Below are 26,381 nucleotides of genomic sequence, written 5' to 3'. Positions count from 1 at the left end.
GTCAGCACACACAGTGCATCACAGATTGCCGCATATGAAGCTGCGTAGCTGCAAAGTGCCCATGCTGACCCCTATCCACTGCCCCATGGACCATGGAGCAATGGATGAAGCTAGCCTGGTATGATGAATCACGTTTTCTTTTACATCATGTGGACAGCCAGGTGCATCTGTGTCGCTTACCTGGGGAAGACATGGCACCAGAATGCACTATGGGAAGAAGGCAAGCTGGCGGAGGGATGAGTGATGCACTGGGCAATGTTCTGCTGGGAAACCTTGGGCCTGGCATTCATGTGGATACTACTTTGACATTTAACACCTACCTAAACATTGTTGCAGACCAAATATACCCCTTGATGGAATATGTATTCCCTAATGAGACTGTTGTGTGTGAAAATCCTAGGAGATCAGCAGTTTCTGAATTCCTCAACACAGCCCATCTTGTACCATCAATGCCACGGTTAAAGTCTCAGAGATCACTCTTTTTCTTCATTCTGATGTTTGATGTGAACATTATATGAAGCTCTAGACCTTCATCTACATGAATTTTTGCATTGTGCTGCTGCCACATGAATGGCTGAGTAGATAACTGCATGAATGTGCAATTGTACAGGTGTTCCTAATAAAGTGGACGGTCAGTAGAGTGTATTTTTTTCTCTCCTACTACTATAAGTGTCTTCAGAAAATCATCCTTCTTTATATACCCGAATTTGTCATTTGATATGCAAATGATGTGACAGCAGAAAGAGATTCACCCTTTCGAACACACCTGACCTTTTGTAAAGCTGTGCCAAGCAATGTAAGGTCACACTTTCTGCTGAACTGGTAAGTCAGTGCAAGGTTTATTCCTTTGGTGCAGTATGTTACATCACAAAATGTCCAAATGTTACAGTAGTCCTAATTGTGGAATAATTTTTTTATGGGAACCCCTGCATTAACCTGATGCTCCACAGCATACACCCATCTCTTTTCCTGTCCTCCTGTGTACTGTTCTGCTCCAAACACTAGGAGGAGCTCTTTTCAATAGCTTAACTGCTCAGTGCTCTACCTTATTTTGGGTGGGTGTGGAGAATTATACACCTATATCCAAACTAGTGTTGTTTTATTGACCTAACCATTTAACACTGAGTTAAGTAAGGAATGTCAGCACTTTGTGCTTGCTGTTATAAGAAAATAACCCATGACAAGGTGGTGTAATGCTTTGTCTCCCCAAAGTGCCTTATTTTCTAATGACAGTATGTCCAAAGTGTTTTATTCCTCTTATACCACAGTGATTACATTAAGTATATATATATATATATATATATATATATATATATATATATATATATATATATATATATATATTAAAGCTCATCTATTATGGCTTTGAAACGTGCCTAATTTTGTTTTAAAGGTCTCATACAATAGATTTACATGCATCCAAGGTATAAAAAAAAACAAAACAAAACTCTTTAACGTGCTCATAATTTTTAATTGCAACAGTACCCCCCCCGTGTCACAAACAACCAGTTCATTGATCCGTTCTGAAGGATTCATTCTCAACTCCTCCTTTCAGAGAGCATACTCTGCTCTGATTGGTCAGCCACTGTCACCAAGCAGCCAATGAAGACCAGAGGCGGGGCTTTTTGTTACAAACCTATGTAGGTTAGTACAGGAAGTAAGTCTGGAATTACTATCGACTCGTTTCAGCTGTTCAGAATCGGTTCCTTCTTTTGGGGGTCAATAACTCCGTTTGTCATGCTCTTTGATTTTTGAAACATTGCAGACTTTTTTACGTTCACAAACACCTATATAACACACTACATGAAAGGTAATATTTGAAAAAGCATAATAGGTGCACTTTAATGAATGACACATGACACTGTTTAAACATTTATAGTTACATGAATGTTGTGGAACATCTGAGAGAAGAAGTCTGAACATTTTTCTCTGGTGGAAAACTTACAGACTGTTATAAAGTGATGACATTTGATACTCCTTTAAATGTTAAATGTTAAATGTTAAATGATGCCTATATGTTTTTTTTTCTGCTAAAAAAACAAACAGCACAATTAATTTTAATCCGTTCATTTAATTTTTAGATTATATAGAGCATCTGCCATACAACCATGCTAAAAAAAATAAATAAACAAAAACAAAAACAAAAGAAAACATCACAGAAATTCTATTGGTTTCCACTGTAAAAACCATGACAAACCTAATCACTGAAAACCATTACCATTATTGCTTCTTAATGGAATCCACTAGACATAACATGTCTAGAAAGGCAGTAGAAGGCAACAAATTACCAGTAGAGACCCACAGGGACTATAACAATTTCCATTAAAACCAATACAATTCCCATTACAACCATTAAAACCATTACAAATTCTGTGAGGTTTTCTATTGTGTTTTTCGGCAGGGACGTCCCTAATTATGAGGCCTATTTGTCACTAGAAACAATAACAGAAATCTGCGAGTTGCTTTGCAGCTTATCTGAACCGCTGTTATAGAATATTAATAAACAATGAATTAATCAGTCAGTCCGAACACAGACTTCAGCAGCACTGTGGTATAAAGGGTTTGAGTTTGATCGGCACAGATGCCTCAGCCAAAATGAATTCATCCCCTTTAAATCGCCTATGCCTTTAAATCCGCCCGGCTCTGACGGTGTGTGTGTGTGTGTCAATGTGTATGTGTGTGAGTGTATGTGTATACGTGTGTATGTGAGAGTGTGTGTGTGAGAGAGAGAGAGTGTTTGATGGTTTGAGCTCGAGCTCTCTTGTCAATATCGCACTTTAAAAGCTCAGATGTAATGCGATGGGAGTCTGACCATGGATAAAACCCGAATCCTGCTCGTGTGCTTGGCTGTTTGGGGATTTGCTGGAGGATGTGACGGTGAGTAAATAATTGTTTACTTCGGCGATATTCGGGTTCCGTGTTTATTTATCGAGTCGCGGTGAATTTGGCATTAACTACAACAACATGGCGCTGCTCGGATTCAGAGCTCGGTAGCTAACTCGCTAGCAAACCAAGCTTCCTTTCGGTTTTGGGTGGTGATTTGTTTTTGTTTTGTTTTTTCAGGGTATTGGGAACATTTCGTGGTTTGGGTTTTATGTATTACTCGACGTTATCTTAAAATGTAATCTTACTCCGTGCCTCAGGTGTTGAGACTCTGGAATGAGGCTAGTTAGCCAGTTAGTTAGCACAGGCTAACACCGAGCTCTCTGTAAATCTACTCAGTGTAGTGTTTGTTTTGTTTACTAAGCTCGACATTGTTAAGTAATTTAACAAAACTGGTTTGTAACGTTAATTGCGACGCCAGTGGTAGTTAAATGGCCTGTGTAGCACGCTGAAATCTTTACTAAGGGAGTCCAGGCCTTCCTGTATGATTCAGTATGTATCAGTAAATGTTCAGTGGTCATTAAGCTTTAATTTCCGCTTTCACGCTACTGAACCCGCATGCAGTGATCTCTACAAAATAAACAGTACACGCTTGTAAAGATTTGTGTGAAATCCCTGCACATGGGTTTAATTGCGATGAGACAGTTAGTGCATTCAGCCCTAGCCCCAGTTTCTTTGCACAAGTAATTTTCATTTTTAAGATAAGCTTTTTCTTAATGGCTTCAACCACTTTGTATACTAAGTCTGTTTTTTGTTTTTTATTTGTATATATATTTTTCTTGGTGTTTTCTTATTGTGTAAAGTGCCTTGAGAAGCTGCTTTGAAGGTGCTATATATAAATAATAAAGTATTATTGTTATTATTATTATTATTATTATTATTATTATTTGTAAGTAGAAGATGGACACACTTCACTCCTCAGTCCTCCTTCCTGATCCCTGGTGAACACATTAGTAATGGAGCATGATGGAGCGGAGAGTGGCAGCACAGGCCTGAGGTCTGCATGGTGTCTGTGTGTTCGCCTGAGAAACATGAGACGCTTTGAGATGCTACTAACGCGGCCCGTGATGAGGGCTGTGACTACAAGATGAGGGTAGATTCGGAAGGGACGGAGAAAAGACGGATCCATCATAGGGGCAGAAATGGACATGAACTCCTACATGCACTCACACCCTTCCTTTTGCATTCTCTCTCTCTCGCTGGCTCACTCGCTCGCCCTGTCTTTCTTTCTTTCCCTTTCCATACTCGCCTGTGCTGTAGGCGCAGCAAATAATGAGCATCATCTTACACCCGGTCAATAATATACTCTCCCCTTGCCCCTCCTCCCTTCTCTCTCTGTTGTCATGACAAAGAACATGTCGGTGTAACCTATAGCGATCCTCCACCCTCTCTGTAGTGGATTTAACAGGAAGCGGAACGGGACCTTTACACAAGTACAGCAGCGTACAATCTCTCACTGTTTTACATACAGAATGGCACACTCTCTCTCTCCTTCTCTCTCTCTCTCTCTCTCTCGCTCTAGCCACGTTTCCACCAGAATTACCCGGAACAATTACTCCCAGGGACTTTTTATTTTTATTTTTTCTCCCCTTCTCAAGGGACCATTTGGTTCCTCCAGACCTTTGGTTGTCTGCATTCCCATTGTGGTCTAAAGTACCCTGAAGATTAGGCAAATAAGTCTGGTGACGTTGTCTGCCGGTCAGAACCGCTCCTGTTATTTTTGTGATCTGTAATTTTCTTGTAGTCCTGTTTTTATTTCTTGAGCTCCTCTCTGCATTGTTTTCCTGTGTGAACAATGCCCAGCTCACTTAACCGACTTAATATAAGATAAACTATTGATCCCACACTGGGGAAATTCCCTTGTTACAACAGCTCAATTACACACATCAGATAAGAAAATGCACATTAAATAGGAATAAAATAGAAAAACGTATTATATAGATAAATAAGAATGAGTAATAATAATAGTAATATGTACACTATGAATGCCTCATTTTATGTACAGATGAATAAGAATATGAATATATACAAATGAGTAACACCTCATTTACGTACAGATAAGTGACAAACGGAATTTGATATTTTGTACTTGATATTTTTAAGTATACTTTTTCATTGAAGGTCGCTGTTCCCAGTTCCTGCTGTATTTCGTTCTCGGCATAAATAATTAATAAAGCCTGAACCTCATCATCGGTAGATCAGTCGTACTCCATCGTGTTGATTCGAATCACAATAAACAACTGTTACTTTATGCACCACAACACTTAAAACTGGTGGTTGGAAAAAAATGCTGTGTGCACGCAACCAATCAGCATGTTCAGCGCCCAAGTCCCACCCACTAAAGGTCCTGAACTTTGGAAAAAGTACCACCTCCCACGTAGAGACTTTACGAGGGGGAAATATTTTACCCGGAATTTAATTTAGACCCTGGTCCCTGTGGTGGAAACACACTGCATACCTCCAAAAGTCCCTAGTTCCTGGGGTAAGTTCCTGCGGTGGAAGCCGCATGACTTAAGTCTGTAAAGCCATTTTTCCACTGCACAGTACGGCTCGACTCGGCTCGCTTTACTTTTCTGAGCTTGCTTTTCGTTGTAGTTTAGTGCCGCCTCAACGTGGGTGCCATCTTCCACTCGCCTTCACACAGGAATAATGTTGTATTATTGAAGAACAAATACACAGTCAGGCCGTTTTCCAAATGCTTTTCCTGTTCACTGAACATGGACCCTATAAAGCATGTAAACTAACGGCGTTCTAGGACCTATGAAGTGCTCAGTATGACTAAGCTAGATTCAGTACTCCGGGAGATGTAAAAATCTAAGACAGAAACCTTTGTTATAATTGTATCTGTACTGAGATTCATAAAAGATACATCATTTTCAATTAATAGAAAATTATATGCATAATATGTATAATACCATATGCAACGTATGTATTAAATGTCACATTTATTCAGGCAAAATACAGAACCACTCATTAAGGAGAATTCCCTACTCCCTCAGTGTGTGGCTCACGTTTAGTATCGACTCAGCTCGCTTGGAACCTCAACCGAGGTGGTACTAAATAAAAGTACCAGGTACTGTCCACAGTGGAAAGCTCCCGAAAAGCGAGTCGAGCCGTGCAGTGGAAAAGCACCATATAACTTGCCCAGTCTCCTAATACATAGCCAGGATAGCAGAAGGTTCGATTTGTGGTGCGAGTCTTACTGTGAGTATATTAACATAGATTGTGTATTATGGGTTAATCGTGGTGAGGGAGTACAAAGCTGGACACGCAGCTGAACCATGCTGGCGATAATAAAATGCCAGTGTTCAGGGATAACGAGCACATTACGACACGCCTGTCTCGCCTCACCAAAATCCTCTATACATCACACATTTTTGTGGATTTGGGCTGGCATCGGTGAAATACCTGAATAGACAGGTACAGGGAGTAGTGTTTTCACACTCAGACATTATCGTTAGTAGTACGTTTGAAATCTAACGGCGTTGTGTGTAGTATGATTCTGTTGAGTAATGTTGACTACAGATGTCCTCAGACATTAGGATTTGATTCACATGGGCCATCAAGCGATCGCCGTATAAATCACCGAGATGGGATTGTCTTTACAATGTAAACATGGTTGTCACACTAAAAATTCCTTATGTCCTACAAACACCTCTTTTTAATACAAATTGATTGTTTTGACTTTGATTATAAATGCTTGTCATGGCCATGTATGCTAGTTGTGCTTGTTCATTAGTAGGTCACATGACTGCAACATGTCTGTACGCTGTACCTGTGCTCAGAGTTCAATAACTTGCCTAAAATCTCCGGAGGGTTCTTTTAGGCTACGTCCTCATTAATCCGGTTGGATCTGAAAACTGAATTTTAGATTTTTTTTAAAACTCTCTCCGTCGACGCTGGCGTTTACAAATGTTTCCCAAAAGTTGGTCGTCCACACTGAAACGTCTGAAAACGCTTGCATCCTTATACAGCGCATGCGTACAAGCATAAGAAGCTTTCGCCTGCGTCGTTTCTGTCAGGCGTTTATTTAAAAACAAAAGATCAAAGGGTTAAACAATAAAGACAATTTTTCACAGCCTTCTTTGCTCATATATACCAAGGGTGCCGATATTAGTGGATGGCACCTACGAATAGGGCTTATGATAAACTGAATGATGAGATGTGGTTTCACAACCCGAGTAGCTGAAACTTCAGTAAGGTTTTAATTACCACCATCATAGCCAGTTGGTCAACGTTTGTGATGTTGTAATGGAGGGTAGATCATTTGACTCACGGCTGCACTCCACCTTGTAAGTGGCATTTATTTATGTCGTTTTCTCCATGAGTAAGAGGGAGGCGTCACTGTGTTTGAAACACCTGTATTCTTCCTGAGAAGGACATGGCTCATCTGGGAAAATTTCAGAAAGGAAAAAAAACAGACGAACTCTGCATCTGTAGCACATGTGCCTTTACTACAGCAAGTACTGGATTTACAATTCCATGACTAATGTATACGATATGCTGCTGTATAAAATGAATTAAAAATGACAGCTACACTTTAACAATAAACGGCGTATGATAAGAGGATAGGAGACTGACATGACAGAATGTCTTGCTAAAGCTCTTGTGTTATTTTATGCATCTTTCCAACACTGCAACTATACAGTTCTAAAGCATTCAGGTTTCTGAGGTTTGTGTCTGTATTCATAACGCACGGCCACAAATGATCTCCTCAGAAACTATTCCCATCTCTAAAAGAATGATTCATGCAGATTTAGAGCTTAATTTACAAATATATTCGAGTGAAGGATTGATGAAAGAAGCAGTTGACAAAAATGTCATTATAAGCAAGTTAATCTTAAGCCCTATTTGGACAGGATTAGTTTTCAGGACTTTTTGGCTGTAAAGTCATTGTTACTGCAGATGTTGGTGTTATTTATCGTCCATTCGCACAGGATAAGCGATTTTCTGTAGAAATTGCAGAGATGGGCGTGTCTTCGTTGTTTTCGTGCTGACGAGAGCTGAAACTTTACGGTTGGCTTCGGATTGGTGGAGAACGACGTCATCAAACACTGCTTGAACAAATGGTGCATAATCATTCCGTTTGGGAAGAGATTGTTCGGGACATTTGCGATAAATGTCCCGCTGTCAAAGTGGCGTTTGGCGACCGGATTAAATGTCGAGAACAAATCGACTATCTAAAAAGAAAATACAGAGAGCGCGTTCACACGGGGTTTAGTTTAACCAGGGGTTATTTTTACAGGCCGTTTTATAGAAGATAAAAGACGCGGTAATGTTCGCCGGCTCGGGAAAGCGCAGTCCGGAGAAAAAAGTCCGGAAAAATAACTGACATGACCAGTTCACACGGGACTAAATTCACAGAGAGGCTCTGGTAATTATTACATTACCCCACCTATTCATATAAAACTAGTCCCATCTGAAAAGCCCTTTAATCAGTTTTGTTTTTTTTTTTTCTTCTCAGTACAGAGAAATGTTTAACTTGCCATCTATGTTGATCATGAATGTGCTACATCTACATGCAGTACATAAAGATTAAGGCGGAGAACAGGAACATTCCTTTAACGTGTGGTTGTAACACTAATACAATGCTCAGTTATTCCCTAGAGTGTGGGAGAAAATGAAGAGACGAAGGCATGCTTGTACATATGCAAACATTCCTTCCTACATGCACAACCGAACAACTCGACTTCGGTTTTTTCGTGCGCACACACGCTTGGAGAGAGCCAGAGTTATTGCGTCCCTGGTTAATGTTCAGAAAGACTGGCAGTGTGTTGTGCTTGTCTTTGTAGTCTAGGACTGCATTTAGCAGCTCCTTCCTCTGTCTGCGAACTTCTAAACATTGCTGACAGAGCAGAGCCGGGAATAAGGGTGCTGACGCTGGTTCGAATGTGTGAGGGGACACACATGCGCTCGCACACACACACACAGGTGGATTTTAAAGGCTTATTTAGAGATTCATCCAAGTGACCTATTTTAGAGTTAACTATTTTAACGACACTCCTGTCTTCTTAAATAGGCTCCTTAACACGTACTAAAGGAAAACCCTAGTTAGCCCTCATTGCATATAATTTACACTCATTTGCCTGTAGTTAGGCTGCCCACATTCTTTACGAGGACTGCCACATTCTTTTAAAAATACATTTACAGTCCCCTCTGAAAATACCTTAAGGGCAAGGCCGATGCTTTTGTTCTTGCTGTACGTTGAAGACACGTGGGTTTGAGATGAAAAGATTATTATGAGGCAATAGACCAGAATTTCAGCAAAGCGATGGGCTCTGTTAATGTTCAAGCCCTGTTCATGTTTAACGTTAGTCAGTGGCTCGAAGTGAATCCAGAGCCAATTCCGGGAACACTGGGGGCAAGGTAGGAGAATTTACCCCGGCTTGGATGCCAGTTCGTAACAAGGCAACACATGCACACACCTCTTTGGGGCATTGTAGAGCCAGTCTACCTACTGGTATGTTTTTGGGAGGTGGGAAGAAACCGGAGAACCCTGAGGAACCACACACAGTCAATCCTGAGCTCAGGATCGAATTCGAGGTGTCCGTGAGCTCATGTGTGCCGAAGAGGGCAGATAGTCCGAGTGTGTTACACTGCACTGCAGCAGCAGCTCGGTCGATGGTTGTTTTGTGACCAGGAAGAGCTCGCTAGGATCGAATCAAAGACCCTGGAGCTGTGAGATGGCAACGCTACATATTTGAACTGGGATTGTTTTTTTGTACAGTTCAAAACAACTGGTTCTAGTGTGTTCCTCAGGTCAATCCAAGCATAAATATAGAAATGGTAACCTGGGGCTGTGTAGAAATTTTACAGCAGCGTGTGCACAGTTCATTTGCTCTCCTGTCCCATATAGAATTTAGAAAAGCCAGAGAGAGTGAATTATTGTTTGTGTGTGCACCCACGCTCTTTAGTAGGGTATTGTTTAAAGTTAATCTGGCCTGTCCATGCCCGTTGCCTTCAGTGGATCATATATGTTCCCTAACATCATTCCTGTGTACAGACCAGACTGTGTGTCTTTCTCTGTTGCATGTCGTGTGCCATCTTCCTCAAGCGCTCACTCTGTCTGCTCACTTCCTTCTAGACCAATCAAAGCTGTTTGTTACAGCAGAGAGGCCTGCAGGCCATACTGACAGGAATGTGTGTGTGTGTGTGTGTGTGTGTGCGCGCACTCATGCAAGTGCGATCGAGCGAGTACGAGTATGACCGCGCCTGTAGGGAAAAGCAAAGTGCCTCTGTGTCTTTTGAATATGAAAATGAAAAGCTACAGTTATTAAGCACATTGTATGCAAGTGCCTACATGTCTCAAACCAACAGTGGTAGGAAACTGTCAAGGATGTAGGGACTAGGGAGCAGAGTGTGTAAAAGTATTTATAGCGATCAAACACTCAAATGTGATGTGCAAAAACCGAAAGAGTTAAACCAAACTTGTTTACTTGCTTGAGGTTATTCAGTCCTCCAGGTTCCAGGAAGTGCACGTACATAATGTAGACCGGTAACGTGAACACTCGTGCAAACGCACACAGATGTACGTCTGTGAGAACAGATCTGTTAAATTTTGTACAGAATTAAATGGTAAATAGTCTGCACTTATATAGCGCTTTTATCCAAAGCGCTTTACACTGTGTCTCATTCACCCATTCACACAGACTCACACACCAATGGTAGCAGAGCTGCCACGCAAGGTGCTAACTTGCCATCGGGAGCAACTTGGGGTTCAGTGTCTTGCCCAAGGACACTTCGGCATGTGGAGTCACGTGGGCCGGGAATCGAACCGCCAACCCTACGATTAGTGAACAACCCGCTCTACCACCTGAGCCACAGCCGCCCACAACAACTTGACATTTTAGTCCTGAATCAGGATATGAGTTCTAATAATTGCTCAGTTTTAGGATGGCGTGTAACAGACTCTTTGGCTAGGTTCACATTACAAGCTTCATTACACAATAACAGTGAATTACTAAAATTTTTTTGTTTGCTCAGATTGGATCAGCCTGTCTTGATGGTTCACATTCATACCCGCAGTTGAACCCGTATGTGTCTTTTTAATGTAAACTCACGTCTCCCGGAAGTCCTCTCATACTAGAGTTTCACATGTTAGTCCGTTTCGGTAGGTTCCTTCCAGATTTGATTTGAATCGAATCCCCAAACATCCCCTCCAAAAAACAACACGCAATTTCCCCATATCCACTGAATATAATCACATAAATCACAAATTTGACTGTTCTCACTACTGTTGCAAAGCCACATATTGACCGCGTATCTGATCAAAGACCACAAATGATTTACTCAAGTTTGAAAAGATTTTGTGTCCATACATCCCTGAGAAAAATCACACTGCGTCACATTCTCACAGAAAATCAGATTTGTGTCACTTCAACCGGTTAATGTGAATTGTAGCCTTTGTGATGGAACTTCATTTTCTGCGTCTAGTGTATTTCTTGCCCAAATTAACTAACACGCACAGTGTCCCTTATTTTGTTCCTCCGTTTAAAAAAAAAAAGAAAAAAAAAGAAGGAAGACCAAATGTTCCAGGCTGCACCGTTCTGTCGTAGAAGAAACATAACATAAACCCCCCCGTTTAAATTTGGCACTAGATTCTGCAGTCTGGCCAGGGAACATAACAGGACTGTCTGGACACGTGGTTTGACTCTGTTCATATTCATTCAAAACATGTTCATGTGCTGACTAGGGATGTCACGATACCAAAAATCTAGTAGTCGGTACCGGTACCACCAAAAGTACACGATACTTGATACCAAAGTCGATACCACGGTGTGGTTTAAAAGTAAAATAAAAAAAATGAAATTAAAAACTCTCCTGGAGGACATCCTCTTCTGGCTGATGCTGGCAAAAAGTGAGGGAGAGAGAGAGAGAGAGAGAGAGAGAGGGTGGGAGGGTGGGGGGGTGGTATTTTAGTTATCAAACACTGCCTGACAATAAGTGGAGGTGCACTCCTAAACATGTGCACACACACACACACACACACACCTTATATACTCTGAATGCAAGCATTAGTTTAAATTCACTGATATGGTGGCAGGACAGAAAGATTTATTAAAAGCATCAACATTTGAATAATTATTAGTGACATTAGGCTACATTTTGCTGACAGGACACGTCAGCCGTCTTTCAGGTGCTGAAATGAACGATAGCATCGGTTGCACACCGGAAACCAATACTAGCTTTCCTCTCTTTTCCTCTCAACGAGTCGGGGCGGAGCTAAACTTGTTAAGCTAAGCTAATCTTCTGTAGTTTTTCCCATGTTTTTGTAAGCGTTCTTCTTCTTCTTCACTTGTGGACCGACTAAAACACTTGTGCGTATTTGCTGCCCCCACCAGGTCCGGAAGAATTGCAACCTTGGTACCGCCATTAAAACCGGTTCCAACGCTACTGCAGAAAAACAAGTACCGTCACGTTTTAAGAATGCTGGTACCGACTTGGTACCGAAGTATCGGTTCTCGTGACATCCCTAGTGCTGACGCTGTGATCCATGTGTACAGTAGATTTGCTTTCCTGTTCAGTCTGTCTTTGTTCTATATCATTTTGCTCCTAACAACATTTACACAAATGAACATAAACCTAGGGGCCTTTTCCAGGTTTTGTCCTTTTTGCCACTCATCCAGTTCCATAAGTTTTTGTTTGTTTGTTTGTTTGTTTTCTTTTCTTTTGTGGGAGGTGGCAAATCTGTTGAAGACTGGTACTTGGAAGACTACTGAAGACTGGTACTGGTACCTCCACTGGAAGCTTGGAGGGAAATGGCTTACACATACATTGTTAAATATCATATATATAAATACAGAATTAGAAAAAAAATAGAAATTGTATAATTTCATTTGTTGATGATAATGATGATGGAGCCACAACGTGCTGTTTTATTTCTCAAAAACTGAACCAGAGCAAACGGTGATTTATATGACACAAATGCAGCAGATTGTTAAACGTTTATACACTTTCTGATCTTATGTGCCAACTTTATGAAGGATTTCGTATTAACACAATCTTGACTGCATTATTGTTTCATCATTCAGCTGTGTAGATATTTTTCATCTTGTTGTTGTTGACCATTTGTTTAAATAGTTTGTTAAACCAGTGTTAACACTCTCAATTCTTCCATGTTGCATTTATCAATAGTGTAGTTGTGCGCCACTATGTATTTGTCATCACTGACTATTTATTTTTTAAATAAAGTACAGACAGGATCCCAAGCACCATTAGCTCATGTTGGCTCAGTGCATGTTTTTGAATGTGCAGTGGATAAAATGGTGGTTGAAAAGCTGTAAGTCTGTACTTCCTGTTTCGTGAGGAGATTGTGAAAGTGTTTTCACAAGTCCATGTCTCTCCCGTTCTCTCTCCAGGTCTGTTGTGTAACTGCACCACGTCTCAGTGTGAGAAGAATGGCTACCGCTGTGAGACGACGGGGGCTTGCATGGCTTCCACCTCCCTTATTGATGGCCAGGAGCAGCACGTTCGAATCTGTATCGATAAAGAGAAGCTGGTTCCTCCTGGGCAACCCTTCTTCTGCCTGAGCGCCGAGGGGCTGCTCAACAACCACTGCTGCTATACAGACTACTGCAACAGTCTGGACCTCAAGGTGCACTCGGGTAAGTGTCCTGGCCATTACGTAAGGTTCCAGCTTAACCTTTCTGTCCAGCAGTCCAAATCAGATTAGCTATGAATGATCTGCAGGGAATAATACATAACGGGGCATGCTGTTCTAGAAAAGTAATTAACAGCGGGGTGGTGTGATGTTAATACCCCAAAGCTGATTATTTTCTAATAACAGCATGTGTCTAAATCAGTGGTTCTCAACCGGGGGGGGCACACCGTATTTTTTTTTGCTGGGGAGAGGTGGAGTTTAGCCTGCTTTTTATCTAACCGTCAATGCAGACCAGTGTTGACAACTTAGTGACTTTTCAGACCCCTTTAGCGACTTTTTTTTTTGTTGTTGTTGCAAAAAAAACCCCAAAAAACTGCGCTTAGTGACAAACCTAGCGGCTTTTTGGACAAAACTTTCCAAATGTTGCCACTACTGTCCTGCAAGCATGTTTAATGTTTTGGAACATCTGTGAAACAAGTTAGTTCCAGTTATCACATATTATCTTCTAAAACAGCTGCAAAAGTCATTCAATCAGCAGTCTCTATTTTGTCTTTATCTCGACGTTATTGAGTGAATAACAGTTGCAGTTTTCCCTCTGACGGTTACAGAGTGCTGCCATGGGAAGGTTCTTCCATAAATGCCAACTAAACTTCTCCGTCATTGATTATACACGTGTTAAAAAAACAAATCTGTTTATGTGGAGCGTTCTCCATAGATGTCCATGTGCAGGTTGTAACTATAGAAACAACGATGTATTACAATGTGAACATTTAACGTAATCCATGCAGCCAGAGCCACTGTCATAGCTGCTGTTATAGAAAATTAATCCATGCCTTCTAGAATAAAGAATTATTCTACTGATAGAAATATTGATACTACATTTGGTATTAAGATTTGACTGATCTCTGAGGGTTAATGGTCATGCCATGTCTCTTAGTGACTGTGCAGCCTAACTCATCGTCCATGATGGGTGGCTGGGGGCCGGTGGAGCTGGCCGCCGTGGTTGCAGGTCCTCTGTTTGCACTGTTTTTGCTGGTGCTGCTGGGCCTCTTCCTTTTCCAACACCACCAGAGAGCCTACGGCCACAGACAGAGGCTGGAGGTGGAGGACCCCAGCACTGAGCACCTGTACCTGGCTAAGGACAAAACGCTACAGGACCTCATCTATGACCTGTCCACATCCGGCTCAGGATCAGGTTAGCATTACACCTGAGGAAGAGCACATAGCTTTTGTTCAGCCAGGGGTGGACAAATCCCTAACCTGGGCACCCAGGACAAACAGATTTTGTGTCAAAACTTTGAGGTTGTTTTTATTTAGATTATGTGTACTTGCTTGATTGACAACTGGATTTGACAGCAGAAAGGGGAAATAAAAATGACTCTTTATTGGTGTTCGCAAAACAAATTTTTCATTTTGTTATGTTTAAGTTTCATGATGGGGCGATGCACCTCGATGCTCTAACTATAGCTCACACTACTGCACTCCACACAACAGCATGATCTTGCTAATTAATTAGCATGCACAGATGATCATTCAGAATTAGAAACATGCAGATATGTAGCAACACTGACCAAACCGAGATACCAAGATAAAGTTGTCAACAGAATGCGGTCATGTTACTCTGCTGCAAACTAAACACACTACGTCCACCCCCTTTGGCTAAACACTAAAGAACTTTGATTTAATATAACTTGGATACCTAAGATATTAGACATTTTAATAGCTTTGGACTGTTTTCTTATGTGTTTTGAAAGCACACAACTGGAGTAAAGTGGTGTTCTCTGGATCAAGTAAATACTCAAAGAACTAATCCCGTCTGTGCTCCCATTTTCTTCCTCTGTGTGTGTGTCTCTCTGGACAGGTCTGCCTCTGTTTGTGCAGAGGACAGTAGCCCGGACTATTGTGTTGCAGGAGATCATAGGGAAGGGCCGCTTTGGAGAGGTGTGGAGGGGGAAGTGGAGAGGAGGCGACGTGGCGGTGAAGATTTTCTCCTCTCGAGAAGAGCGCTCCTGGTTTCGCGAAGCTGAGATCTATCAGACCATCATGCTGCGGCATGAGAACATCCTGGGCTTCATCGCTGCCGATAACAAAGGTTAACTAAAAGAAAACTCTTGCCAATAATAGACGTAGCTGGGGTTCTATGAACCCTGGATAGTCACCAGGGGCAGTGTTTAACACGTGGATATTCTCTCATGCATGTGCACATAAACTGAAAAGTTTACCCCAAAGTCATATTATGACCGTGACATAGTATGCAGGACATAGGAGGCATCTAGCTCTCTTAAAAAACATGAATACGAGCATATAAGCTACCAGTGAGGTGTTGTGATGAGCTGAGATGGCTACCACATACACCTTCAGTGTAGATGGGGAGTTACCGTTGTTCAGAAGTCCCTGTGAAAAGGTTAATAGTTTAGGCACTGGGTGGGGCGCCAGGTCCAAATGGTGGGGTGCGTACACTTCAGAAATATTTTTCACCTGACCGCATACATAGCTTGAGTACTAAGGGCACTAGTGCTCAGGATCATTTCTTGAACTGCTGTCAAACTTTTTTGCTGCCCTGAGATGCCAAACCAAAAGCCTGGCTGGTGATTCCACACCTGTCCATTTATCCACAGTAAAGTGGCTTGTTGGGAAAGTAGCCAGGGCATTCCCCTCACTAGTGAAGGAACCAGGGCTTCACTGGCCACCTTGGAGCCATGAGCAGGAATCTGTGGTTTGACTGCTGATTCCTGTGCAATGTTTAGCAAGTGTAGCTAAACTTTTCCACCACACTCCTTAACATATGCACTGTGTGGGGAAAATGCATCTGCATTTGCAAATGCATTGTGGTGACTGGGCAGGTGAATCACCTTCAGGGAAGCTAGCCATGGGTGACCCCACTTTCCATGTGAGGTGAAGGAAGTTTCTCAACCCTGAATGCCAGGCTGGCCTTAACTCTAGTATGCTGATGTGTTCTGACCTGATATTGTGGTCCTATGTTGCACCACACCGACCCCCATCTGGTGAGGGGGGTGTCCATGGTGGTCATGTCGCTCTCTCGGTTGGGGGAACCATCCCTAAGGGTACCCCTCTAGTGCGGAAGTTGAGTTGAGGATATGAGGACACATTGCTTCTGGTCGCACTTGGTATCCAGTCATGGGAGGCTAACCCATCTTTGAAAACTCTTTAGTTCTAGCAGGCAACACTGCCGTGGCCATGGTCAGTAGGCCTGGCATTCTTGGGAGTCAAAATTGAACATAACAACAGCCCAATCGCATCTTGCTGGCGTGTGGCACGAGGGAAGCGATCATTCTTCCTGAATGCAGCCGTATGCCAATAAAGTGAGTGACTTGCCTCAGTGTTGAACTCTTCTGAGAATTCACTGTGAGGATCAGATTTCAGGTATGTGCAAGAGAAGAGAAGACTATGTGTCCTGCAAAGCCTGTTCTCTGGTGGAGGCACAGCTGAGCCAGTTGTCTAATTATAGAAGAACCCTGTCACCTCTGGCCCGCAGAGGGGCTAGAGACAGCCTGAAGGGTAGAACTTTGAACTGGTACACCTGTCCCAGAAAGGCGACCCTCAAGAAGCACCTTTGTTATAGAGCAATGGGAACATGGACGTATGTATCACACAGGTCCGTGGACAGTCTTGTGACAGCACGGCATGAACAGAATCTGAGAACTTCGACATACAAAAAGGGAAGGACTTTTGGGAACAAATTCAGTCCTCTAAAATCCAGAATGGATTTATTTAGAGATTTTTGGTTTAGTGGTGTATCTTGGGCTTTGCAGTTCGGTGCCTGGTCAGGTTTGGTGTGCGAGGCCTCAGAATCAAGGTTTAGGCATGCTAGTTGCCTCACATTGGGTGCAGGGGGCCTGCGTCCTGTAAATGGTCAAAACCGAGACATTCGGTACACAGCTGATGGTCATCCTCCTGCCGTAGGAGATTCGGTAATGGGCTGCACAAGTGTAGATCCATGGCAGGTCAGGCTAAGCATAGCATGGTTCACTTTTCTGCTTTCACTATTCTGTCAGGCCCTGTCGCAACCAATTGCTCTGAGCGTGAACTGGAGAAAACCACTTGCAAAATGTCCCCACTATCTTGGACACTGAAGTGTAAGCTAACATGCTATGCTAGAAGTAGCAATTCTGGCTAACAATAACAGCTGACACTCAGTCAAAACAGTGGGAAAAGAAGGCAAAATGAAGAGGAGGAAAAAATGACTAGCATTTGAGGACAGAAAACTGTTGCTCAGACCGCAGTTACAAGGTGCACAGGATAGCATTGAATGCTTCAAGTGGTCCTAGCACGGATGAGGTGAGTAGAGAAAAGGAACTGAAATGTTATAGCATTTGGCACTTATAGCGAGTACCACTTCACTGTCATAATATGGTCTCAGCATATGTGCACACGCACGAGAGGATATCTGTGTGTTAAATCCGGGCTCTGGGGTTAGGAGGGGTGAAATCGAAAAATAGTACTGTGGCAGGAATTTTTGTTTCCAATAAGTGTGTAATATGTGGACATAGGGCTGCATGATTAATTGTATTTTATATTATAATTATTGAGATGTGAGTTTCTGCAAGGAACACATCATCATCAAGGGCTGCAATAAACAAATGGCCTAAAAGTTGAAAATTGTAGTGCTTCTCAAACAGTTTTTTTTTTGCAGACCAGTTGCTTTGTGATTGACACAAAAATGTTTAAAATACATGGTATAGTTTTTTTTTTTTTCTCCCCAATTATGGTTGTCAATTCCCACCCATGCTAGCGCATGCTTCCTGTATGACATGTGAAGCCAGCCAAAGCTCTGCTACTCGTGCTGCATCACAGGGCAGCATAATACACATGGAGGAAACCTGTCTGCCTTATTCCACTTACATGAACTCTCAAAAACCCACTGGCTAGTGTCACTGTGACAGAAAGGGGAGAGACAGTATGCCATCTCTCCCATCCAGACAGCACAGACAGTTCCCTTAGCTGTGACATCATCAGGATTCAAATTTGTGATCTCCGTGTAATCTGATGATGGGGCAAATGCTTTTCTGTTGTGCCACTTAGGAGAGCAATTTTTCACTTTTTTACCGAATAATGATTTACTGTATATAGCTACACGATGCTATGTTACATTCCCGTTATTGTTAAATAAGCCCGAACATTAGCAAACATTAATTTTTAGATTGTGTATCACATCTTGTTAGACACATTAAAATGATTAAGTCTCATTGTTAGTATTATTCAACAGCTTTATAACTTTGTAGGTTTTTTGTCCTTATCATGCAGTCCTAGTGTAACAAGGCTATGTAATCAGCAATGTTGATTTAATACACAGGAAGGGCTGTGTAGCCTTTCCTGTTCAGCAACTATTTCTGTTGTAAACATTGCATCAAAATAGTGCACTAACATACACTCACCAAGCACTTTATTAGGAACACTGTACTAATATTGGGTAGGGTCTCACTTTGCTCTCTAAACAGCTTCAGTTCTTCATAGCGTGGATGCCACAAGATGTTTGAAACATTCCTTTGAGATTCTGGTCCATGTTGACATGATTGCATTATGCAATTCGTGCAGATTTTTCAAGTGCACTTTCATGCTGTGAATCTCCTGTTCTACCACATCCCAAACATGTTCTATTGGATTCAGATCCGGTGACTGGGAAAACCACTGAAGAACACTGAGCTCATTGTCACTTTCATGAAACCAATTTGAGACGAGTTTTGCTTTGTGACCTGGTGCATTATGATGCTGGAGGTAGCCATTAATAGAAGGGTTAATTGTGGCCATAAAGGGATGCAAATGGTCAGCAACAATGCTCTTAATAATAGGCTATGGCATTCAAGTGATGATTTATTGGTATTAATAAGCCCAATGTGTGCCAAGAGAACATTCCCCACACCATTACACCACCTCCACCAGCCTGGACTGTTGACAGGCAGGTTGGGTCCATGGATTCATTCTGCTACCATCTGTATGCCTCAGCAGAAATGAGATTCATCAGACCAGACTACATTTTTCCAGTCTTAAACTGTTCAGTTTTGGTGAGCCTGTACCCACTGCAGCCACTCCTGTCAGTCAGGAACAGCTTTCTGTTCTTGGCTGACAGGAGTGGAACCCGACGTGGTCTAATGCTGTTGTATCCCATCCGCCTCAAGGTTCGACGTGTTGTGCATTCTGAGATGCTTTTCTGCTCACCACAATCGTACAGAGTGGTTATCTGAGTTACTGTGGCCTTTCTGTCAGCACAAACCAGTCTGGCCATTCTCCATTGACCTCTCTCATCAACAGTGCGTTTCCATCCTCAGAACTGCCGCTCACTGGATGTTATTTATTTATTGCACCATTCTCTACAAATTATTGTGTGTGAAAATCCCAGGAGATCAGCAGTTATAAAAACACTCAAACCAGCCCAACAATCTTGCCAATCAAAATCAGTGAGATCACGTTTCTCCCCCCCCCATTTTGATGGTTAATGTGAACATGACCTGAAGCTGCTGGCTTGTATCTGCTTGATTTTATGTACTGCACTGCTGCCAAAAAAATTGGCTGGTTAGATAATTGCACGAATGAGTAGGTGTACAAGTGTTCGGTGAGTGTATTTTACTGTAGTTACTTAAATGGCATACTGTGTTAGCATACTATAGAGTATGGTAGTAGAATGCCCTTTTGCTGCATCTTTTATTTGCAGAACATCGCATTACCCTTAATGCAAACTCATTTGTATTGACACATCAGCTTTTATACCTCAGACAAATATGAAAGCTTTCTAACTAGATATAGGCATGTTTCCGTTTTAATGATGTTTTCTAATGCACAAATAAGTATAAATGAATGTAACCTTGGCTAACATGCAGTTTAGCATTCACTTTGTTTGTTTCTTTCAGATAATGGCACATGGACTCAGTTGTGGCTGGTGTCTGATTATCACGAGCACGGCTCTTTGTTTGACTATCTGAACCGATACTCCGTCACCATTGAGATCATGATCAAACTGGCACTTTCTGCTGCCAGTGGGCTGGCACACCTGCATATGGAGATCCTGGGCACTCAGGGTATGTGTGTGTGTGTGTGTGTGTGTGTGTGGGGGGGGTGGGGGGGGGGTGGTGAGAGATTTGGAAAGTGCAAGGCAGTCGGATCAACAGATTATTTTGTAGTGAATTAAACAGTCAGACGTACGGTGGTAATAAGTCGAAGCCGCTTATCCTGCGTTCGTAAACATTTTGCCATTTGTTTTAGAAGTAGCACTGGTGAACGCTGTCTGGTGTCACATCTGTTTATTAAGTCCAGTTGCCTTTGTTTTCGATTACTAAACATTAAATAATACCTTGGGTGATTAGACATGGCTATAGGACAAGTGAGAATGTTTTCGATTTCCTTAAGTTAATGGGATCTTCTTTCTCTTTCTTTCATCAATTAGGTAAGCCTGGTATTGCTCACCGTGACCTGAAATCAAAGAACATTCTGGTAAAGAAGAATCTCACGTGTGCCATCGCTGATCTGGGCCTCGCAGTACGCCATGAGTCTGTCACAGATACAATAGACATCGCCCCCAACCAGCGTGTGGGCACCAAGAGGTACACACACACACGCCTCACATTTAAACAAAAAGTCAGCCAAATACCACCAAGTGTTGTAGTATACACTGCTTGTGTTTGTGTCTGAAGAGTTTGGTGTGTGTGTGTGTTTCAGGTACATGGCTCCTGAGGTGTTGGATGAGAGTATCAACATGTGCCACTTTGACTCCTTTAAATGTGCTGACATCTATGCGCTGGGGCTGGTGTACTGGGAGATCGCTCGCCGCTGTAATGCTGGAGGTGAGCCCAGCCTGAGGGAGAAGGGTATTAGCTCTCCTTATAAGACACAGGCACGGTGATATTAGAAGTACAAGCAACGAGGCTAAAGAGTGGGCTACCAGAATTGACATTTTGAGCTATCGGAGAGCAATCCGAAAAGCAGAGCAACACGACAGGAATCTATGTGCGCAAAAAGGCTGCGCCTTAAATGCCATCACTATGGTTTTAAAGATGATGAGGTTTTTTTTTGCTCTTGCGAGGGCAGCATGCTTGCAATCAGCTGGCCGGGAGTAGTGCACATCAGGCAGAGAACAGCTTGGAGAGAGAGAAATACAAGGCCAGGTCTGTTTGCAGCTAGGTAAAAATAGAAATCTGTACTGTTTTATGAGGCAGACAGCCAGGGAAACATACAGACAGGTGGAATACACATTTTTCATTTTGAGATCGATGTTACATAAGAAAGTGAATGGTTTTTATATATAGTGTATGTATGTAATCCATATATAGTACGGCTGGACAGAATGTAAGGAATAAAACATGATGGGGCATGTTGTTAATGGAAATTAATGAACAAAAGGGTGGTGTGATGAGTCTGATGCAAGTGGAAGACTGTTGCAACCCCAAAGTGGATTGTTTTCCAATAACAGCACATCGCAAAATGTTTTATTCTACTTGTACCATAGCATTCTGCCCACCATTACGTTTTTATTCATTAAATGTTTGCCTCGCACCACCAGTGTTGGGGGTTCGATTCCTGCCTCTGCCTTGCGTACGCAGAGCTCGCATGTTCTCTCTGTGCCTCAGGGGTTTCCTCCGGGTACTCTGGTTTCCTTCCCCCCATCTAAATGCATGGTAGGCTGATTGGCATCTCTAAATTGTCGGTTGTGTGTGTGATTGCGCCCTGCGATGGGTTGGCTACCATCTAGGGTGTCTCCCGCCTTGTGCCCCGAGTTAGTTAGGATAAGCTTCGGGCTCCCCCATGACCCTGTGTAGGATAAGCGGTATGAAAAATGGATGGCTGACATGTCAGACTTTTTTTTTAAAATCCATTTATAATTACATTTAATTTTGTAGAATGTCTGCAAAAACAAGTTGGTTCCTGTTATCACTTACACAGTCGTTCCTTCACCAGCCTCTCTTTTCTCTCTTTTTAAAGCTGTTATGAAGAGCTGATACTGGACACTGTCTTCCCATAAATGTTAAATAAACGTCCCCATACAGAAAACTTCACCACATCAACAGTTGCACACGTTTGGAAATTTTTTTATTTTTTATTTTTTCTGTTTTGCGGCGCATCTGCCAAACAAGTCCCTGTGTGAGTTGTTGCTATAGAAACAATGAAGTGTTAGAACGAGTGCATTAATATAAACCGGGTAGCCAGCACTACCGCCGTTTTATAAAAATTTCATCGACACAGTCAACAGCACTGAGATATAAAGACTATATAATATCAATATTGTTACAATATTGTTCAAATGTTTACATTTTTTGGTCAACCGTCAGAAATGGTCACAACACACTTTTCTCAGATCTTGCAGGTTTTGTCAGTAGTTTTATAACAATTCCATACTCCATTAGATCAGCGGATTTGATGTTACAATTTTGGACATTTAAAAAAATATATTAATCGTTAGCAAACTTACATATCGTGATGTGTGTTTGTGTCAGGTATCCATGAGGAGTACCAGCTCCCCTACTATGACTTGGTGCCCTCTGACCCATCCATTGAAGAGATGAGAAAGGTGGTGTGTGACCAGAGGTTACGACCCAATGTGCCCAACTGGTGGCAGAGCTATGAGGTACACACACCACACATGCACTAAGCATATTGCCCACCAGATAGACGCAAATGTCACCCCTCTCACTGTCTCTCTCACTGTCTGTCTGTCTGTCTGTCTGTCTGTCTCTCTCTCTCTCTCAGGCGCTGCGTGTGATGGGGAAGATTATGAGGGAGTGCTGGTATGCCAACGGTGCTGCTCGACTGACCGCTCTGCGCATCAAAAAGACCCTGTCTCAACTCAGCATGGACGAGGACGTCAAGATGTGAAAGAAGCCCAAGCAGCGTGACGGTCAGAAAACACTGTAACAAAGAAACTGTACAAAATTACCACTACTCCAAACTATCCTGCCAGTTTAAGAAAACGTAACGCCGTCCGTCGAGTTGCGACGCGGCCTACCTCACCCACAAAGCCAAAACTACTAACTAAATTGTATTGCATCATGTTCTTGAACTCAACTGCTCCTCCATCCCTTTTTAACGTCTGACCGCAGACTGCAAATCCTGATCCTACTGATCTACAGCGAGCTCTGCTGCCCCTATAATCTTAAAACTGCTATTGATGTTTATCCTCCCAAATATTTCCCAAATATTTCACTCCTAACATGTCACTGAATCCAGTTCTGGGCTGCTATCGTGTCAAGAAGTGAAATTCGAATGTGGGTTTGTACAGATCTTATTGCACTCAGTGTGTCTCGCTCTTGTAGGAATGTGGGTTGTACGTGTTAAACATTAGCAGAGTATCTTACTTGAATGCAGGTGCTATTTTAAGCTTTAGCTTTCGGTTTAATCGGGGGTGCGTATGATTTTACGAGGGTTAAATAAAAGACAGATGAGGTAGGTCACTTCAGGGACAACTATATGGAAAAAAAAATGATCTAAAGAAATGTGTGTTGGGTTATATTCTGGCACTGCTGATGTGTGTGTTCAGTGGAGTGGCTTCATGAAAGCTGGAGAGTGCCTAAAAATTTTTTCCTTTTTTTTTTTCATGAATTAATCTGTTGATACTGCATTTATTACTGCATTCATTCATTCATTCATTCATGGAAGGTATGTGTGTGTGTGTGTGTGTGTGTGTGTGTGTGTGTGTGTGGGAGAGAGAGAGAGAGAACTGGATAATCTCTCTCTTTCTATGACTCAGTCACATACTCTGTGAATGGTACATTGTGTATTTATTTTAGCTTTAACATTCTCCATTTTCTCTTTTTTGCTTTCGTGTCATTGGATCTCTCTTTCACTCCACAAGTAAAGCTAGATGTATATAGTATGTATTTTTGGAAAGGTACAGTAGTGTATATCTCCTTCTCTTTTGGTTTTAGGTTGATTAGATACTAAGCTAAGTTACAAGTAATGGGGTGATTTTTTTTTAAAAAAATATTTTTTAAGCTGCTCTCGCACTGATGGGATTGATTGGTGGGATGAAGCTCTCTGAACATAACCCCAATTCTCACACTGGTGAATTTTCTTTTTTCACTTATCACTGTAGCATCCCGTAGCAACAGTATGACCAATTTAACAGTATCTATTTGGCAATATGCCTTTTTTTTTTTTTTTTTTAAACCGTCAAAGCACTGGAAATGTTGAGTAGATGAAAGGTTTATGCAATATTCACAGGGAGTGCGCCAGTTAGGTAGAATTTACCTACATGATGATGCTGGAACTTGATGTAGTACTTTTAAAAGTGCTCTGGCGTAGTGTGCACGTGGAGACAGGATGAGCTGTTAAACCTGACCTTAAAGTGTGGCTTCAGCTCTGAGACACTGTATTTTTTGACTACTACACCACACAGGAACCTTTTATACAGTATAATCAGTACTACTGCCCTGTTCCTGCTCACTCTCCCTTATCTTCTTGATATGCAAGTTGTAAATAGTTTGTATGTATAATTGTTTTCCCCCAGCTAGGATGGGGATTTTTTTCTTTCTTTTTCTTTCTTTTTTTTTTTTCCTCGAAGCTTGCTTTTCTTGTATTTTTGTGAGTTTGTTTTCCGTTGCGCGTACACTCACAGGTACTACTGAGCTCTGATAGTTCTTTCTCTGTCTGTAGAATATTCAGTCTAAATGCACAGTACACAGATACTGTATAAATAGGACATGTAAGTCATGTTTAAGGATGAAGAATTTTTAGGAGTCGATGCCAAGTTGGCATGAATTTGTTAATCGAAACCTCTCTAGCATGTGAAAGCCAAAAATAAATATTTATGGATGGTTGGTTGTCTTTTTAAAAAAATCATTTTTATGCCGTTCTTATTAGGACTTTTGCTGTTACTGGAGAAAAGTCGTATATGTTTATTACACTGGATTATACACTACTGAACACACTACAGTACTCTCAAATTTAAACGTAGAATCCACACTACTGTCTGCGCTCGGCTGATCCCGACACCGCTCGTATGGTGCAGCATCACCCAGTTGGCAAATTGTTCATTTTTAGGTACGGATAAGAAGATTGTTCATGTTTTTTTGTTTGTTTGTTTGTTTGTTTTTATCTCGTTATTGTTTGTTTATTTGATTTAGTTCCTATTGCGCAGTGGTATTTTTATTTCCACTTTGGTTTCGCTTCTTTAGCTGAAAGTGTAATGTACATATATTTATAGCTTCCTGACGACATTTCTGCTGCTGCTGTGTTTTGGAGGCATGAGCATAGTCAGGGTTATAATATTTATGAATTTAGGTTGGCTCCTGTTTATGCTTCTAATTCAGAAGAGACCTGTGTAGCTATGATGCCTGGAAATGCCTCGTCGTTATCCTAATGCGCAGGCTGGATATGAGCCTTCGTTCCTATGTATTACTATAAGGAAAGGTGTATATTGTAACAGATCGACCTTTTGACCCTGCAACCTGTCTGCTGAGTATAATCTCAGTGAGCTCCTTATCCCAAATCAGTCTTTTCAGGAATTGTTTCCAGTCATGTACATAAGTAATATACAGTAATAAAGACATTTTCCTACATTCCGGTCTCCTTCATTTACCTTTCACCTTTTTCTGGTGTGTTCTTTCAAGTGTTTTGAAATGTCTGATCACTGGTTAAGTAACACGAGCGTGGTTATGCTGTCGATACGGGGCGTACCCATCGTGTTCGCTCGGCCGATGTGCATTCACGGTGTCCTGAAAGCAGCACATCAGCCATTAACTGTCCGCTTCAAACTTAATCACTGCAGGAGAGAACGGCTGAGAGAAGCGTTTTTAACAACGCAAGATGTGTCCTGTTCTTAAACCTTAACAGTGCTTCCATTTTATTGCACATAATGTGTGACTGAAATATTCTTCCATAATTACACATCCCTAACACATTTTAAAATTACTTCTTAATTCCTTACATTTACATTTATTCATTTAGCAGACGC

The 26,381-nt window shown here is 41.8% G+C and overlaps 1 protein-coding gene across 1 annotated transcript; it reads left to right on the top strand.

Annotated features, from left to right (window-relative positions):
• The first annotated feature begins 2,414 nt into the window (after positions 1-2,414).
• Positions 2,415-25,986, top strand: acvr1bb (activin A receptor type 1Bb). Its single transcript, XM_053635766.1, has 9 exons — positions 2,415-2,877; positions 13,242-13,487; positions 14,421-14,678; positions 15,345-15,575; positions 20,350-20,517; positions 20,883-21,039; positions 21,155-21,279; positions 22,927-23,057; positions 23,180-25,986. Exons 1-9 carry the CDS (start codon positions 2,814-2,816, stop codon positions 23,303-23,305), a joined length of 1,506 nt encoding a protein of 501 aa, XP_053491741.1. The 5' UTR covers positions 2,415-2,813; the 3' UTR covers positions 23,306-25,986.
• The last annotated feature ends 395 nt before the right edge of the window (positions 25,987-26,381 follow it).

Source organism: Ictalurus furcatus, chromosome 11 (assembly GCF_023375685.1).
Source record: "Ictalurus furcatus strain D&B chromosome 11, Billie_1.0, whole genome shotgun sequence".
Lineage (NCBI taxonomy): Eukaryota > Metazoa > Chordata > Actinopteri > Siluriformes > Ictaluridae > Ictalurus > Ictalurus furcatus.
Note: the sequence above shows the minus strand (reverse complement) of the source record. Positions and strands in the feature narration are given on the sequence as shown.

What these genes read in the sequence shown, in the direction of transcription:
- acvr1bb (XM_053635766.1), top strand. Translation starts at nt 2,814, where the DNA reads ATGGATAAAACCCGAATCCTGCTCGTGTGCTTGGCTGTTTGGGGATTT. An exon ending in GGACCTCAAGGTGCACTCGG is followed by an intron (nt 13,488 to 14,420) that starts GTAAGTGTCCTG and finishes CATGTCTCTTAG; the next exon opens with TGACTGTGCAGCCTAACTCA. An exon ending in CATCGCTGCCGATAACAAAG is followed by an intron (nt 15,576 to 20,349) that starts GTTAACTAAAAG and finishes TGTTTCTTTCAG; the next exon opens with ATAATGGCACATGGACTCAG.